Here is a 15,517-nt window from a genome sequence, read left to right on the forward strand (position 1 = left end):
AATTATCTTGCCTTAACCTTTAAATTTCCAGAAGCTCAGAGGTGTCAGGTCAAGGCTGGGTGATTGCCATCATCCAAGATGCCACTCTTATTGATGGCAGGTCCCCCAAAGTAGCCCTTTCCCAGCTTCTGGGGACGGAGCCTTGCGGGTAGCGAGCGCCTGGAGAACTCACATGGAGGTAGCACTTGAGCAGGGTGGTGTCAATGATTTGCAACAGCTTCTTCTTGGATTTGATGGTAGGTGTGCCTTCCATAAGTGGGGAGGTGCTAGACTGGTGATCAGAGTCATTCAGCTTCTTTACCAACTGGCTTCTTTTCTGCCAAGGCCCAAAAATGTGGGGTTAAGGCCAGGACTCAATCATCCTTATCACCTGGGCCACCACATAATATTCCAAATACTGCCAACACAGCTCATGCCTATCCACCCTGATCTCACATTAGCACATCATTAGCACATTAGTGCTAATCATTAGCACATCATTTTTCTTGGGGATCAAGACAGATGAATGCCAAATTGCCACAGATCCAGTAACAATTATTTATCAGGTAGTTACTACATCCCAGGCACTATGACAAGAATTTTACATCATCCTACTGTAAACCTACAACAAATGCAGACATTACTGTCATCCCCACTTTACAAGCGAAGAAGATATGGCACAGACACTGTATCTCTCAGAAGCAGCTGAGGCAAGTTTCAAATTAGGTCTAATTCCAATCCCCATGTTCTTTTGTTCATTTATTTTTTAAAGATTCCATTTATTTATTTGACAGAGAGAGAGGGAGAGAGAGTGCACATAAGCAGAGGGAGAGGGAGAAGCAGGCTCCCTGCTGAGCAAGGAGCCCGATATGGGACTCGCAGGACCCTGGGATCATGACCTGAGCCCAAGGCAGCTGCTTAACCAACTGAGCCACCCAGGCGCCTCCCCATATTCTTTTATTAAAAAGAAAAAAACCCAACAACTGTCTTGAGGTATAAGTAACATACAATAAAATGTACCCTTTTAAAGCATGAAATCCATTTTGACACATATGTACATGCATGTAACCATGACCCCCATCAAGGAACAGAATGTTTCCTATCACCCCAGAAAGTTCCCTTGGACTCTTCTCAAAGAATCCCACCCACTCTGACACCACAGATCTGATTTCTATCACTAGAGATCAGTTTTTACCTATCCTAGAACTTCATATAAATAGAATCATCCAGTCTGTACTATACAGTGTCTGGCAATGCCCTCTGTTGTGTATGCTCTACCATCTCTCTGGCACAGGACTAGTCAGCTAAACTGAGACATTCCAAATGGCAGCAGAGGTGTCCAGGGAAAACATGTGCTCAGAGTCCTAAAGCAAAGACACAGGCAATAGAGGGCTTTCCTCAGTGCCACAGGCTTAGGAGACATTCTGCCCCAGGAATGTTTCTCACTTGGTACAGACAGAGGCATGTCTGTGTGCTCCCTGCCATCTGCCAGCCATAGCTGGGTACCACTGGAGCACAAGGTCAAGGAAGTGCTGAGGCTATGTGTGCCTGACCAGACCTGTGGGACCTTCACCAAGCCAGTAGCAGGTGACAGGTAGCTGGCTTACAATTTCCCAGCAGTATTTCTCAGTGTCTGCCCAGGGGACCCCTTACAGAGGTCTTCAGAACACTTACAGGGAAAAAATTTACTAAGTTCTCTGACTCTGGGTAAGTGCCCAGGGAATATGTAATAGCCCAGTGTGACAAAAGTTTGGAGTGAACAGTCTTTAACAGTTTTATTATTCACTTGAGAATTTCACTTATCTCTCCATAATAGTAAACTATAAAAGAAAACATACATCTAAATACTCCCTCTAAAAAAAAAAAAAACCATGTTATAGAAGAGTATTTATTGACAGGGAAAGGATTTCTCAATATACAGCTAAATTTTTAAAAAGTAAGCTAGAGAACTTCAGTTTGATATCCATTGGCAACAGTAACCCCATAAATTTTATTATTTTTTAAAAAGACTTATTTATTTGAGAGAGAGAGATCAAGAGATCGCATGCACGTGAGTAGGGGGAGGGGCAAAGGAAGAGGGGAAAAAACAATCCTCCAACAGACTCCCTGCTGAGTGCAGAGCCTAACGCAAGGCTCAAATCAGGACCCCAAGATCATGACCTGAGCTGAAATAAAAAATCATCATCTATCTACTCAATGGACTGTGCCACCCAGGGGCCCCAATAAATTTTTAAAAACTGAATTCATGACTACATACCCAAGCATGCCACAGAGACCTTGTTTGGTTTGGTTCCAGAACACTTCAATAAAGCAAGTATCGCAATAACGCTAGCCAAATTAATTTCTTGGTTTCACAGTGTGTACAAAAGCTATGCTTACATAGTATGGTAGTGTTATATCTAATGAAATAATGTATATACCTTAATTTAAGAATGCCTTATTGCTAAAAAATGCCAACCATCATTGAGCTTTCAGTGAGTTGTAATCTTTTTGCTGGTGGAGGGTCCTGACTCAGTGTTGGTGACTTAGGGCTGGGATGGCTGTGGCAATTTCTTAAAATAAGACAACAATGAAGTATGCCACATCAACGGACTCTTCCTTTTATGAATGATTTCTCTGTAGCATATGATGCTGATAGCATTTTACCCACGGAACTTCTTTCAAAACTGGAGTCCATCCTCTCAAACGCTGCCACTGCTTTACTAATTATGTTTAAGGAGTATTCTAAATCCTTTTTGTCATTTCAACAGTTTGGCCAGGAGTAGATTCCATCTCAAGAAACCACTTCCTTTGTTCCTCTGTAAGAAGCAACTCCTCATCCATGAGTTTTTCATGAGCTGGCAGCAAGTCACTCATGTCTTCAGGCTCCACTTCTCATCGAGTTCTCTCGCTATTCCCACCGCATCCCAGTTACTTCTTTCACTGAAGTCTTGAGCCCCTCAAAGTCATCCTTGAGGGCTGGAATCAACTTCTTCCAAATTCCTGTTCATGTTGATATTCTGACCTCTTCCCATGAATCATGAGTGTTCTTAATAGGATGTAGAATAATGAATCCTTTCCAGATTATTTATTTTTTTTTAAATTTACTTTACCCAGGTATGGAGGAATCATTATCTATAGCTGCTAGAAGCTTATGAAATGTATTTCATAAAGAAGACTTGAAAGTTAAAATTATTTCTTGATCTATGGGCTGCAGAAAAGATGCTGTGTTAGTATGAAAACAACATTAATCTTACTGTACATCTCCATTAGAGCCCTTGGGTGACCACGTGCACTGCCAGTGAGCAGTCATATTTTGAAAGGAATCTTTTTTTTCTGAGCTGCAGGTCTCAACAGGGGCTTAAAATGTTCAGTAAACTATGTTATGAACAGACGTGCTGTCATCTGGGCTTTGTTGTTCCATTTACAGAGCACTGGCAGGGCTGGTGTGTAGCGTCATTCTTAAGGGCCCTAGAATTTTCAAAATGCATTGCTCCAACTTTAAGTCACAAGTGGCATTAGCCCCTAAGAAGAGTCAGCCTCTCCTCAAAAGCTTTGAACCCACACACTGACTTCCCCTCTCTGGCTATGAAAGTCCTAGTTGGCATTTCCATCCAATAGAAGGCTGTTTCATCTATACTGAAGACCTGTTGTTGAGTAGAGCCACGTTCATGAACAATCTCACCGAGATCTCCTGGAGAACTTGCTGCAGCTTTTCCATCAGCACTTAGCACTTCACCTTGTACTTTATGTCACGAAGATGCCTTCTTCTTAAACCTTATGAACCAACCTCTGCTAGCTTCCAGCTTTTCCTCTGCAGCTTCCTCACCCCTCTCAGCCTTCACAGATTTGAAGAGAGTTAGGGCCTTGCTCTGGATTAGGCTTTGAGGAAAGGGAGTGTTGTGGCTGGTTTGATTTTTATCCAAACCAGTAAAACTGTCTCCAAATCAGCAATAGGCTGTTTTGCTTTCTTATTCATGTTCACTGCTGTAGCAGTTCTAATTTCCTTCAAGAATTTTTCCTTTGCTGGGGCGCCTGGGTGGCTCATTGGGTTAAAGCCTCTCCCTTCAGCTCAGGTCTTGATCCCAAGGTCCTGGGATCGAGCCCCCACATCAGGCTCTCTGCTCAGCATGGAGCCTGCTTTACCCTCTCTCTCTCTCTGCCTGCCTCTCTGCCTACTTGTGATCTCTGTCAAATAAATAAATAAAATCTTAAAAAAAAAAAAAAAAAAGAATTTTTCCTTTGCATTCACAACTTGGCACAAGAGGCCTAGATTTTGGCCTATCCTGGCTTTTGACATGTCTTCCTCACTAAATTTAATTGTCTTTACTTTTGATTTAAAGTGAGAAACAGGGGCGCCTGGGTGGCTCAGTGGGTTAAAGCCGCTGCCTTCGGCTCAGGTCATGATCTCAGGGTCCTGGGATCGAGTCCCGCATCGGGCTCTCTGCTCGGCAGGGAGCCTGCTTCCCTCCCTCTCTCTCTCTGCCTGCCTCTCCATCTACTTGTGATTTCTCTCTGTCAAATAAATAAATAAAATCTTTAAAAAAAAAAAAAAAAAAAAAAATAAAGTGAGAAACAGGGGCACCTGCATATTTCAGTGGGTTAGGCTTCTGACTTCAGCTCAGGTCATGATCCTGGGCTCCAGCCCCGAATCAGGCTCTCTGCTCAGCGGGGAGCCTGCTTCCCCCTCTCTCTCTGCCTGCCTCTCTGCCTACCTGTGATCTCTCTCTGTCAAATAAGTGAATAAAATCTTAAAAAAAAAAATAAAGTGAGAAACAGTGATTCTTCCTTTTACTTGAAACACTTAGAAGCCATTGTAGGGTTATCAACAGACTTAATTTCAGTATTATTGTGTCTCAGGGAGTAGGGAAACCCAAAGAGCAGTCGAGGCAGGGGAACAGCCAGCTGATAAAGTAGTCAGAACACAGACATTTTATTAAATTTGCTATCTAATATGGGAACAGCTGGTGGCATCTCAAAACAATTACAATAGTGACATCAAAGATCAGAGATCACAAAAATAAATTAAGTATGAAAAAGCTTGAAATGATGTGAGAATTACCAAAATGTGACAAAGACACCAATTAAGTAAATGCTGTTGGGAAAATGATTCCAAAAGACTTGCTCACTTCAATTTGTTTAAAAAAAAAAAAAAGGCAGCATCTGTGAAGCACAATAAAGGAGGTATGCCTCCAAAGGTCTAGAAGGACAACACTATAAAGTTGGTTACTTTTCTCTGGGTGATAGGGTTACAGGAGATTTATTTATTTATTTATTTATTTTTAACTTTTGCTATATAACTTTTTTGTTGCCCAGTTTCCTGCATAGAGCATGTATTTTCCCACAAGTATGTATGTTCCAAAAGAGTGTTTCAAAAAACCGATTATTTTCTATCCACTAAAATTTCTTCTTCTGAGTTCCTAGGAGAGCTTCATGTAAATTTGCCAGAAATCAGGTACATTTCCTACTATCAAGATTTAGCATCAAAGATCAGTGGTATAACTGAATAGGGAGATGAAGGAGAAAGAAATGCACCCAGCCATCATAGCTTCTAAGGTATTCATTTACAGAATGCCTGTGGAATCGGAGAAGGCCCACCCTTCTCTGCCATAGAAAAGCAGGCATCGGAACTCCCAGGTGAACTCTTCCATACACCCCTGTACCATACCTACCTGTGTCAGGTAGTCAATCAGAGCTAAGTGTGCCTTCTCCAACTCAGCCCCTGAGAGCCCAGGCAGTGGGTTAGGGTACTGCAGCTGCTTCCTGTAGTCTGTGGGCAGCAGGTCCGGGTACAGGCCCATCACATGGGTAGGATCTACATGGAAGGGAAACACGATTCCCCAGAAAGGAGCACAGCAATTTAAGGATCAAATAAAACAACACCATTATAACAGCAAAGTAAGTTCCATACTAATTTTTTTTAAGATCTTTTTTATTTTTTAAGTAATCTCTATACCGAACATGAGGCTTCAACTCACAACTCCGAGATCAAGGGTCACATACTCTATCAACTGAGCCAGCCAGGCACCCTCAGACTCATTCTTTTAATTAAATGACTCCAAGTTCAAAAAGAGTCAATGAGCTCTACATTTCTATAATTTGAGCACTAATAACATGTATATTTCTCTAAACCATTACAAAAATGGTTTGACTCTATATTCCAAGACATACACACATATGCATATCCAGAATTGGAATGGAAAATTCATGAATTCTCTAAAAGTGGAGAAGAAAAAATTCCCCAAGGAAAAACTGCTAAGACATTAAAGTTGAATAATCAATAGCCTTAAAAATAAAAGAACTATATAAAGAAAAGAATATTACTAAAACAAATTACTATTACTAAAACAAAGCCAGACAATGGTCTAGGGCATATATATTTGCCGGATACATGGCAAGAAGCTAATAAATTAATTATATAAAATGTAAGTTGGAAAAAAAAAGATTTCTTATGATAAGAGGCAAAAGACATAAACAACTGACAAGAAAATAATATAAGTAAGTGGGAAAACGTTCTGCTACATTAAAAATTAGAGCAGTACATTAAAGAGTAAAGTCTGTAGAAAAATGTTTATATGATACTACCCAGGGCTTGCTATATTATGAAACTGAATCACTCTTACAATGCCAAGGCAAAAAATACTGCTACTTCAATAAGGAGAAAAGCACTTGGGCGCACCAATCCCACTTCTTGGAGTTTACCCTAAGGAAACAGTCTAAAAGATGGGAGGGGGAAGACACATCTGAAAGAGAAGGTCACATAAGGAATATTATTTGTAACAATGCAGTTCTGGAAACAATGTGGAATTCCTTCAGCAGCAGAACTATAGTCTACGTCAACTAAGAGACAATAATGCAATCATTACAAATTTTAATTATGAAGGGCACACAGCAACATGGAAAAACACTAACAATTTTAAGTAATAAAAACTATAGGGGCGCCTGGGTGGCTCAGTGGTTTGGGCTGCTGCCTTCGGCTCGGGTCATGATCTCAGGGTCCTGGGATCGAGCCCCGCATCGGGCTCCCTGCTCCGCAGGAAGCCTGCTTCCCTCTCTCTCTCTCTCTCTCTCTGCCTGCCTCTCTGCCTACTTGTGATCTCTGTCTGTCAAATAAATAAATAAAATCTTAAAAAAAAAAAACTATAAAAACGAATACTGTTATAATTACACTGAGATGTACAAAGTAGGAAAAGCTTGGATGAAAAAGACACAAAACTAGAGTCAAGGCTAGATCTAGAGTAAGGTTTTTTTCCTTTAACACTTTAATGTTTCATCCTAACATTACTTTATTTTCATTCAAAAAGTTGGGGGACTAGGAGAAGGCCATGTCCTTCTAGAAGGAACTGAGCTCCAGACAAGCAGACCAGAAGAGAAATGCTACCCAGCCTTGCCTTGAAGCCTCCAGAACGCACATCATCCCCAAGAAACTGGTGTCTGACCACAGTATTTCTCCCAAGCCAGGAAGACTGTGTTCCTCAAAACCTGAGACAATGTGAAAGAGACACTCCTAAGAAACGGCAACCGAATGGGGTAGTTGGCAATTCCGCGTGGCTCCCACACAGAAGTGCAGTCTGAGGAACACAGATAACCACTGGGGACCCGGAGCGCATCCGCTGCCCTTTGGCGGCTTCCCGCACAACGGTGTGTGCTCTAATCACATCACTCTACTTAAAACCTTGTGATGTCAACTGAAGCCTACAATACCAAGTCCAAATTCCCTGGCAGCATTCAAGGTCCTCTAGGATGCAGACCCAACATCTCTTTCCCATGCGATCTATCAAGCACCACCACCATCACACTGGGTTGTGGCTTACAGACCCTCAGCCACCACTGGGTGTCTCCTCCCGCCCACCTTCCTTTACACTCTGCTTTTTCTTCTGTCTTCCAGAGCCTGGTCACTGCCTCTTCAGACTCCTGACTTAATTCTCCACAATCCTGGAGACATTTATTCCCATGTTTCACTGAGTGGTTTTTCATGTAAGCGCCTTGTGGACAGACAATATGTCCTATTTATCCTCGAAGCCCAGGATCAAAGATAGAGCTGCCACTGCCATCGCTTATCTGATTTGCCTTTGGGCTGATATTCACTGAGTCCAGGATTATGCCACACATTGAATTCTCAATCAGAGAGACAGGCAATTCACAAAGGGATTAAATTGCTTATGCAGAACAAAGGGTAGGGATTGACTCTTCTCTAGCCACACGGATCTGGCTGCTCCTGGAACAGACTAGGCAGTATTCCAACCTCACCACCTTGCCACCGGCCATTCCTTCTACCTGCACTGCACCTGCCCAGACAACTACCCGGTTCATTAAATAGCCTCCTTTAGGCCCTAACTTCTCAGAGATGCCTTCCCTATTTTATCTTAATTATAATCCTAATACCTATCTTCAGTACTCCTTATCCCCATTTCCCTGCTTTATTTTTCTTAGAGCTTACCACGTCCCAATATATTATAAATTTGCTCATTTATTTGGCTGTCTGCCCCGTCTCCAACAGAATATACACCCCACTACTTGGTACCCAGAATAGTCTCCAATGCATGGTAGAAGCTTGATAAAATTTTTATTGACTAAGTAAATAAGGAATGTAATATTTGAACAAATTCAATAGTCTAAGGCTCAATTTCAAGACCTAAATATGGGTTTCAAGAAATATAAAAACTGAGATGCCTGGGTGGTTCAGTGCGGTAAGCGTCTGCCTTGGGCTCAGGTCACTATCCCAGGGTCCTGGGATGTAACCCCTGCATCAGGATCCCTGCTCAGGGGGGAGTCTGCTTCTCCCTTTCCCTCTGTGCTCTCTGTGTGCTCTGTAGTCTCTCCAGTAAATAAAATCTTAAAAAGAAAAAAAAAAGTGGTGTTGATTTGTATGCAAATTTGCCCAGCTTGTTAATGTTTTAAAGTGACCAGGCAAGGTTCCTCAGTAAATATACAGGGAACCTAAAGAAAAGAACTGAAAGAGGAGTGGCTGGTTTAGCAGCTTCAAAACCCATTATACTTTCTATTAAGTTAAACCACCTGGAAAAGCTGAGAGTAAAAATAAAGCAAAGATGTTCCCCCATATTCATTTTTGGTAGTGGGTCTCATAAAGAAGTCTATACCCAGGATCAGACTTTTTATTTTGATGAAACTGGTTTCTATTGGAAGCAAATATACTCAAAGATTTGCATCTCAAAGGAGAAAGCATCTCCCCAGGGTTCAGGACTGCAAAGCACAGCTAGTGCTGAGTACCAATAGTAGTGGGAACTGAGTGTTAGTAGGATTGCTATTGTTTTCATTAGTGTTCCACTTACAAAGCTGCCTATGTCTGAAGTGGTCTGCCCCAACCTCACTCTTCCCATAAGCTGTTATTTCCCATGAGTATTAATTATAGAATAGAAGGTTTTTGCAGGACCACCTCATATCTAAAATGCCTGCACCTTGATATATGTACATAAGAGTGCCCTGGGTGCCATGTAATGAATATTCTAACCACTGGAAAGAGATCTGGCCTCTCTACTGTAAATAAAGAAAGGGATACTGGAAGTCTCTTTATGGATGAGACCAGGTGCACAAGATGCAGACTGTAAATACATAACACTGTGGCCACCCACAGGATCTTGTGAGGCACGATGATCAAGAGATGAGCAGAAGCTTTCCCTGATCTCAGATGTCTAGTACTATCTCTCCTGCCCTTTCCAGGTTCCCCTCCCTCCATGAATTCCAACCAAGGCCAAACCCATGTGTTACCTGTGCCAAGCTTAGCAAAGACCTGCATGGACTCATCAAAACGCTTCTGGCAGAAGAGGTAGAAGGCATACAAGTTCTTGATGTGATGGATCTGCTGCTGCTTTTCGCTGTCGGAATCATCTTTCATTTCCTAGTGAGAGGGCAGAATAGGAAAGAGCTCACTTGCTCAACAAATATTTATTCAGCATATACTATGTATCAGACAACATCTTAGGAGCTCCGCATGCCCAAGTTTACAAGACAAGCCACATGGCACCTGCCCTCATAGACTTGTCCTGACATTCTAACCACAAGACTGAGAAGAAACTGTGCAATTAAAGTGCAACAGGGTTTCTACAAAATACCTCGGCAGTCCTCCTGAAAAAAAACTGTCAAGGTCATGAAAAACAACAGAAGAATGAGAAACTGTCACAGATCAGAGGACACTAAGGACACACAACAATTAAATACAATGTAATTTCGGGATTTGAAACCGGAACAGAAAAGGGGCATTAATGGAAAAACCGGTGAAATCTGAATAAAGTCTAGAGTTCACTTTAAAAACATGAAAAAGTCAAAACTAAAATAGGGTGAACGAGGACAGAAGCAATTGGAAGAGGTACCCAATCTAGTCTGAGCGGTGGGTGCGAGAAGGAAGCAAGAGGAATGCAGCCTGGGGTGTAAGGCCAAGCTGGAGTTAACCAGGGGAGTCCCAGAACAGATGGAAGGGAAAAGGACATCACACGTGCAAGGCGCTAAGGTGACAGAGGGAACATGGTATGCTGAAGGAATGAAGGGGATTTAATGTTGCTGGCACAGCTGGGAAAGGTCCAATTTATAGTAAGAGCTAAATTAATGCAGCTATTTATTATCTTTGTTTCTTCCTTATAATCTTTATTCCCCTTAAATTCTTTTTAACCACTCTTTCCTACATTGAATTTCTTCCTTCAAAATGTCTTTCCAGTTTTCCCCTTCTTTTCCTTTCCTATTCTGTTGCCATCACCCCAGCCTAGACCACTATCAACACATGGTCACATCTAGTCCAAGTCCTCTTGGTGCTTTGCAGGCTTTCAGAATCCAGCACAGCTTCCTTCTCTAGCTTATTCCCAGACACTCAAGCATTACCCTTCACTCCAGTTAGGATGGACTCCATGCCATTTCTACACTTATTTTCACTTCTTTAGCTTCTTCAGACTCTTAATGCTCCCTATTTCCCCACCAGATCCTGGCCTCACCTATTCAGAAAGGGACCAACAGTGGGATGTCTTGTCCAGCCCACAGGGAACTGTCCCCTGGCTAAAATTTGCCTCCACATTTTGTCAATGGCGAAGTTTAATATGTACTTGCCCTCTGAAAATTTCATGTATATTCCCAACTGTTGCATTCCCAACAATAGTTCACAAGGGTTCCTTTTTCTCCACATGCTCGTCAACACTTGTTACTCCTTGTGTTTTTGATTTTAGCCATTCTGACAGGTGTGAGGTGATGTCTCACTATGGTTTTTGGTTTGTGATTCCCTGACGATGAGTGATATTGAGCATTTTTTGTCTGTTGGCCATCTGTATGTCTTCTTTGGAGAAATGTCTGTTCGTGCTTTTTGCCTGTTTTGATTCTTTATTTTTTTAGATGCTGAGTTGTGTAAGTTCTTTATGTATTTTGGATACTAAACCTTCACTGAGTATGTCATTTGTAAGTATCTTCTCCCATTCATTCATAGATTGTCTTTTAGTTTTGTTGGTGGTTTCCTTTGCTGTGCAGAAGCCTTTTATTTTGATGTAGTCCCAATACTTTATTTTTGCGTTTGTTTCCCTTGCCTGAGAAAAACGTTATGGCCCGTATCAGAGATTTTACTGCCTGTGTTCTCCTCCATTATTTTTATGGTTTCAAGTCTCACATTTAGGTCTTTAATCTACTTTGAGTTTATTTTTGTGTGGTGTAATAAAGTGATCCAGTTTCATTCTTTTGTTTATTGCTGTCCAGTTTCCCCAATACCATTTGTTGAAGAGACTGTTTTTTACCCATTGCATATTCTTGCCTCCTTTGTCACAGATTAATTGGCCATCTGATCCTGGGTTTATTTCTGGCAGCTCTATTTTGCTTCATTGATCTATGTGTCTATTCTTGTGCTTGTATCATACTTTTTTTTTCCCCCATACTGTTTTATCACAGCTTTCCAGTGTATCTTGAAATCTGGCATTGTGATACCTCCCCTCCAGATTTGTTTTTCTTTCTCAAGATTGTTTTGGCTAGTTAGGGTCTTTTGTGGGTTACACACAAATTTTAGCACTGTTCTAGTTTAATGAAAAATGCCACAGGCATCTTGATAGGGACTGCGCTGAATTCATAAATTGTTTTTGGTAGTATGGACATTTTAACAATATTAATTCTTCCATTTGTGAGCATGGAATATCTTTCCATTTGTGTCATCTTCAATTTCTTTCAACGGTGTTTTCAGAGTACGGGTCTTTCACCTCCTTGGGTAAGTTTATTCCTGGGTATTTTATTCTTCTTGGTGCAATTGTAAATGGGATTGTTTTCTTAATTTCTCTTTCCCCTATTTCTTTGTTAGGGTATAGAAATGTCACAGATTTCTGTATTTTGTATTCTGCAACTTTACTGAATTGGTTTATACTTCTAGTTTTCTAGTGGAGTTTTTCAGGTTTCTCTCTATATAGTATCATCTCATCTGCAAATAACGAAAGTTTAACTTCTTCCTTGCTGTTCTGGATGTCTTTCTTTTTGTTGTCTTGACTGCTGTGGCTAGGACTTCCAGTACTATGCTGAATAAAAGTGGTGGGGTAGACATCCTTGTCTTATTCTTGACCTTAGGGGAAAGGTTTTCAGTTTTCCCCAGTTAGGATGATATTTGCTATGGGTTTTTCATATACGGCCTTTATTATGTTGAGGTATATTGCCTCTAAACCTACTTTGTTGAGGTTTTTTTGTTTTCTGCTTAATCATGAATGGATGTTTTACTTTGTCAAACGCTTTTTTCTGTGTCTACTGAAATGATCATCCTGGTTCTTATCCTTTCTCTTACTGGTGGGATGTATCACCTGATTGATTTGCAAATACTGAACTGCCCTTGCAACCCAGGAAGGAATCCCACCAGATTATGGTTAATGGTTTTTTAAAATGTATTGTTGGATTCAGATAGATAGTATTTTATTGTGGATTTCTGCATCTGTGTTCATCAAGGACACTGACCGAGGGATACTATAGTTCTTTTATTTTTGTATTATCTTTATCTGGTTTTGGTATCAGGGTAATACTGGCCTCATAAAAGGAATTTGGAAGCTTTCCTTCCTCTTCTATTTTCTGGAACAGTTTGAGAAGAATAGGCATTATCTCTTTTTTAAATGTTTGGTAGAATTCACTGTGAAGCTGTTTGGTCCTGGACTTTGATTTTTGCAAGTTTTTTGATTACTGATTCAATTTCATTGTTGGTAATCAGTCTGTTCAAATTTTCAATTTCTTCTTGATTCAGTTTTGGGAGGTTATCTGCTTCTAGGAATTTATTTATATTTCTAGGTTGTCCAATTTGTTGGTATACAATTTTTCAAAATATTCTCTTATAATCCTTTTTATATTTCTGCACTGTCAATTTCTCCTCTCATTTATAATTTTGTTTGCGTCCTCTCTGATCTTTTCAAAGAACTAGCTCCTGGTTTCATTAATTTGTTCTGCTGTTTTGTTTTGTTTCTATATCACTTATTTCTGCTCTAATCTTTATTATTTCCTTCATTCTGCTCGTTTTGTTTATTCTTCTTCTAGCTCCTTTAGGTATAAGGTTAGGTTGTTAATTTGATTTTTCAACAAGAAATATATTTTTAAAGAGCACAATAAACACAAATTTAGGATAATGGTATGTCTGGAGGGGAGGCAGAAGAATGAGATGGGGAGGTACATATAAGTTATGGAAGCTGTTTTTCTTAGGTAGAATGGTGGGCTCATGGGTATTTAGTATTTTAAAAATGAAAACAAAATAATGGCGGGCAATTTAAGAGAGGCAAAAAAATAGAAATAAAGTAGTCAGATGCTGAAATTAAATACCCCAAGGAAAAAAAATAATCTTTCTGGGATATTAAACATCTCTAACTATTCAGACTGGATTTTTGTTTTAAATCTAAAATGTATACATCCAAGATAAATGTTGCCCTTCAAAAGTATCTATCACATGGGGCACCTGAATGGCTCAGTGGGTTAAAGCCTCTCCCTTCGGCTTGAGTCATGACCCCAAGGTCCTGGGATTGAGGCTCTCTGCTCAGTGGGGAGCCTGCTCTCTCTCTCTCTCTCTGCCTGCCTCTCTGCCTCCTTGTGATCTCTATCTGTCAAATAAACAAATAAAATATATTTTTTTAAAAAGTATCTATCACATGTGACTATAAATTCCAAAACTCGTGACCACAGCTTTCCCTTCAGAAATAATTTACAAGATACTCTCAAAACTAAGTTTCTTAAATCATAAAAATCTCTTCTCTTTCACTAAACTAGCACTGTACAGTTTAAAGGTCTAGGATCAGAATGACCTTGGTTGTTTCCTAAAATCAAATCTACTCTCTACAGACAATAATCACCACTGGGAATATTTAAGAGAATAAGACAAGTCTCAGAAGTCAGTCTCCACAGAGTGTGTTGGCAATGAGAGAACCGCCAAAGCAAAAGCATGGGCACTATGGCTGTGAACAATACCTGGTGCTAATATGCAAGGAAGAGAGGCAGCCATAAATATAAGAGTGCAGCCCTACTGAATGCAGCAACTCAAGCTGGTTTCAGAAACGGTTTCAGAAACCTGAAGGAGGCCTGCTTATCCAAAGACAGGGATCTACTGCTAAAAGGAATTATGAAAAGCCCTCTAGTTGTTGCATTCAATCAGACTATAATTTTACGTTATAACTGTTACTTTAATACTTGCATGGTCTAATTTTTCAAGGCTATACCATATCTATTAAATTACTTGACTGTCTTCTAAATTCTAGGAGTTACTACTATTGTAACTGGCATTCATTCTACATCTGACCGATAAGCCATCTGAAAAAGTGAAATTATTTAGAGTTACATAGATATTCTATGGCCAAGTCAGACCCTGAATCCAAGTCCCTTAACTTGCAGCTCTGTGCTTATTCTACCAGTCCAAACTAAATATAACCATCTAAACCCAAAGCACTTGCTTTGGAGAACAAAGAGGAAGGCAGACTTGCATCCAAATCTCAGGAATAATACTTACCGCGAGCTGGAGAGCCAATTCAAACTGCTTGTCCTGCAGAAGCTGTTGGATTTGGGTTGCCATGGGGACAGGAATGAGTCTCCAAACAAAATGATTGCTGGCCACGTAGATAATGTTTGATCTGGAGGAAGGAATAAGGATATTAGCAAAGCTTTAGCACAGGCTTTATGATTTTAAAGCTTTGCAATAATATGGCAGCTACAGTAAAAAAGGAAATTCCTTACCCTCCCGAGGTAATGAAGCGGGGCCTTTGAAGTTCAATGCTCTGGACCAGAAGCCTTGGCTCAAATGTTCGGATCTCCACATATCGAGGCAAAACGGCAATGATGTAGGGAGGCTGGTGCTCTGCACAAGAAAAGAACACTTCCAGTTGTGGATCTGGTCTCAGGCTTTAGGTTTATGGGCTGCTTCAGTTTCTCATTTCTATGCTGCATGCAGATGAGATCTCTAAATAGTCCACTACTCAAATACCAAGCCAGGATCCCACGTTGTGATATCCAAAGGGAAAAAAAATTTGTTTTGTCCAAGTGACCCTAAGAGGAATCTTGTGCACAAGAAGGACGCATTCAGCTTTGCTGAGAGTGACCTGATCCCACTCCGACCATCTCCAAAGGAGTGGGTGAA

The 15,517-nt window shown here is 40.6% G+C and overlaps 1 protein-coding gene across 1 annotated transcript in view; it reads right to left on the reverse strand.

The window, feature by feature from the left end:
* VPS39 (VPS39 subunit of HOPS complex) overlaps positions 1-15,517 on the reverse strand; it is a 47,341-nt gene that overhangs the window by 8,540 nt on the left and 23,284 nt on the right. The window contains exons 9-13 of the mRNA XM_004751184.3: positions 15,118-15,238; positions 14,894-15,014; positions 9,688-9,817; positions 5,631-5,773; positions 173-316 (exon numbers count right to left, since the gene is read on the reverse strand). Of these exons, the coding sequence (XP_004751241.1) occupies positions 173-316; positions 5,631-5,773; positions 9,688-9,817; positions 14,894-15,014; positions 15,118-15,238 (659 nt within the window). The remainder of the gene's footprint in view (positions 1-172; positions 317-5,630; positions 5,774-9,687; positions 9,818-14,893; positions 15,015-15,117; positions 15,239-15,517) is intronic.

Source organism: Mustela putorius, unplaced genomic scaffold (genome assembly GCF_011764305.1).
Source record: "Mustela putorius furo isolate JIRA1106 unplaced genomic scaffold, ASM1176430v1.1 tig00003898_pilon_pilon_pilon, whole genome shotgun sequence".
Taxonomy (NCBI): domain Eukaryota; kingdom Metazoa; phylum Chordata; class Mammalia; order Carnivora; family Mustelidae; genus Mustela; species Mustela putorius.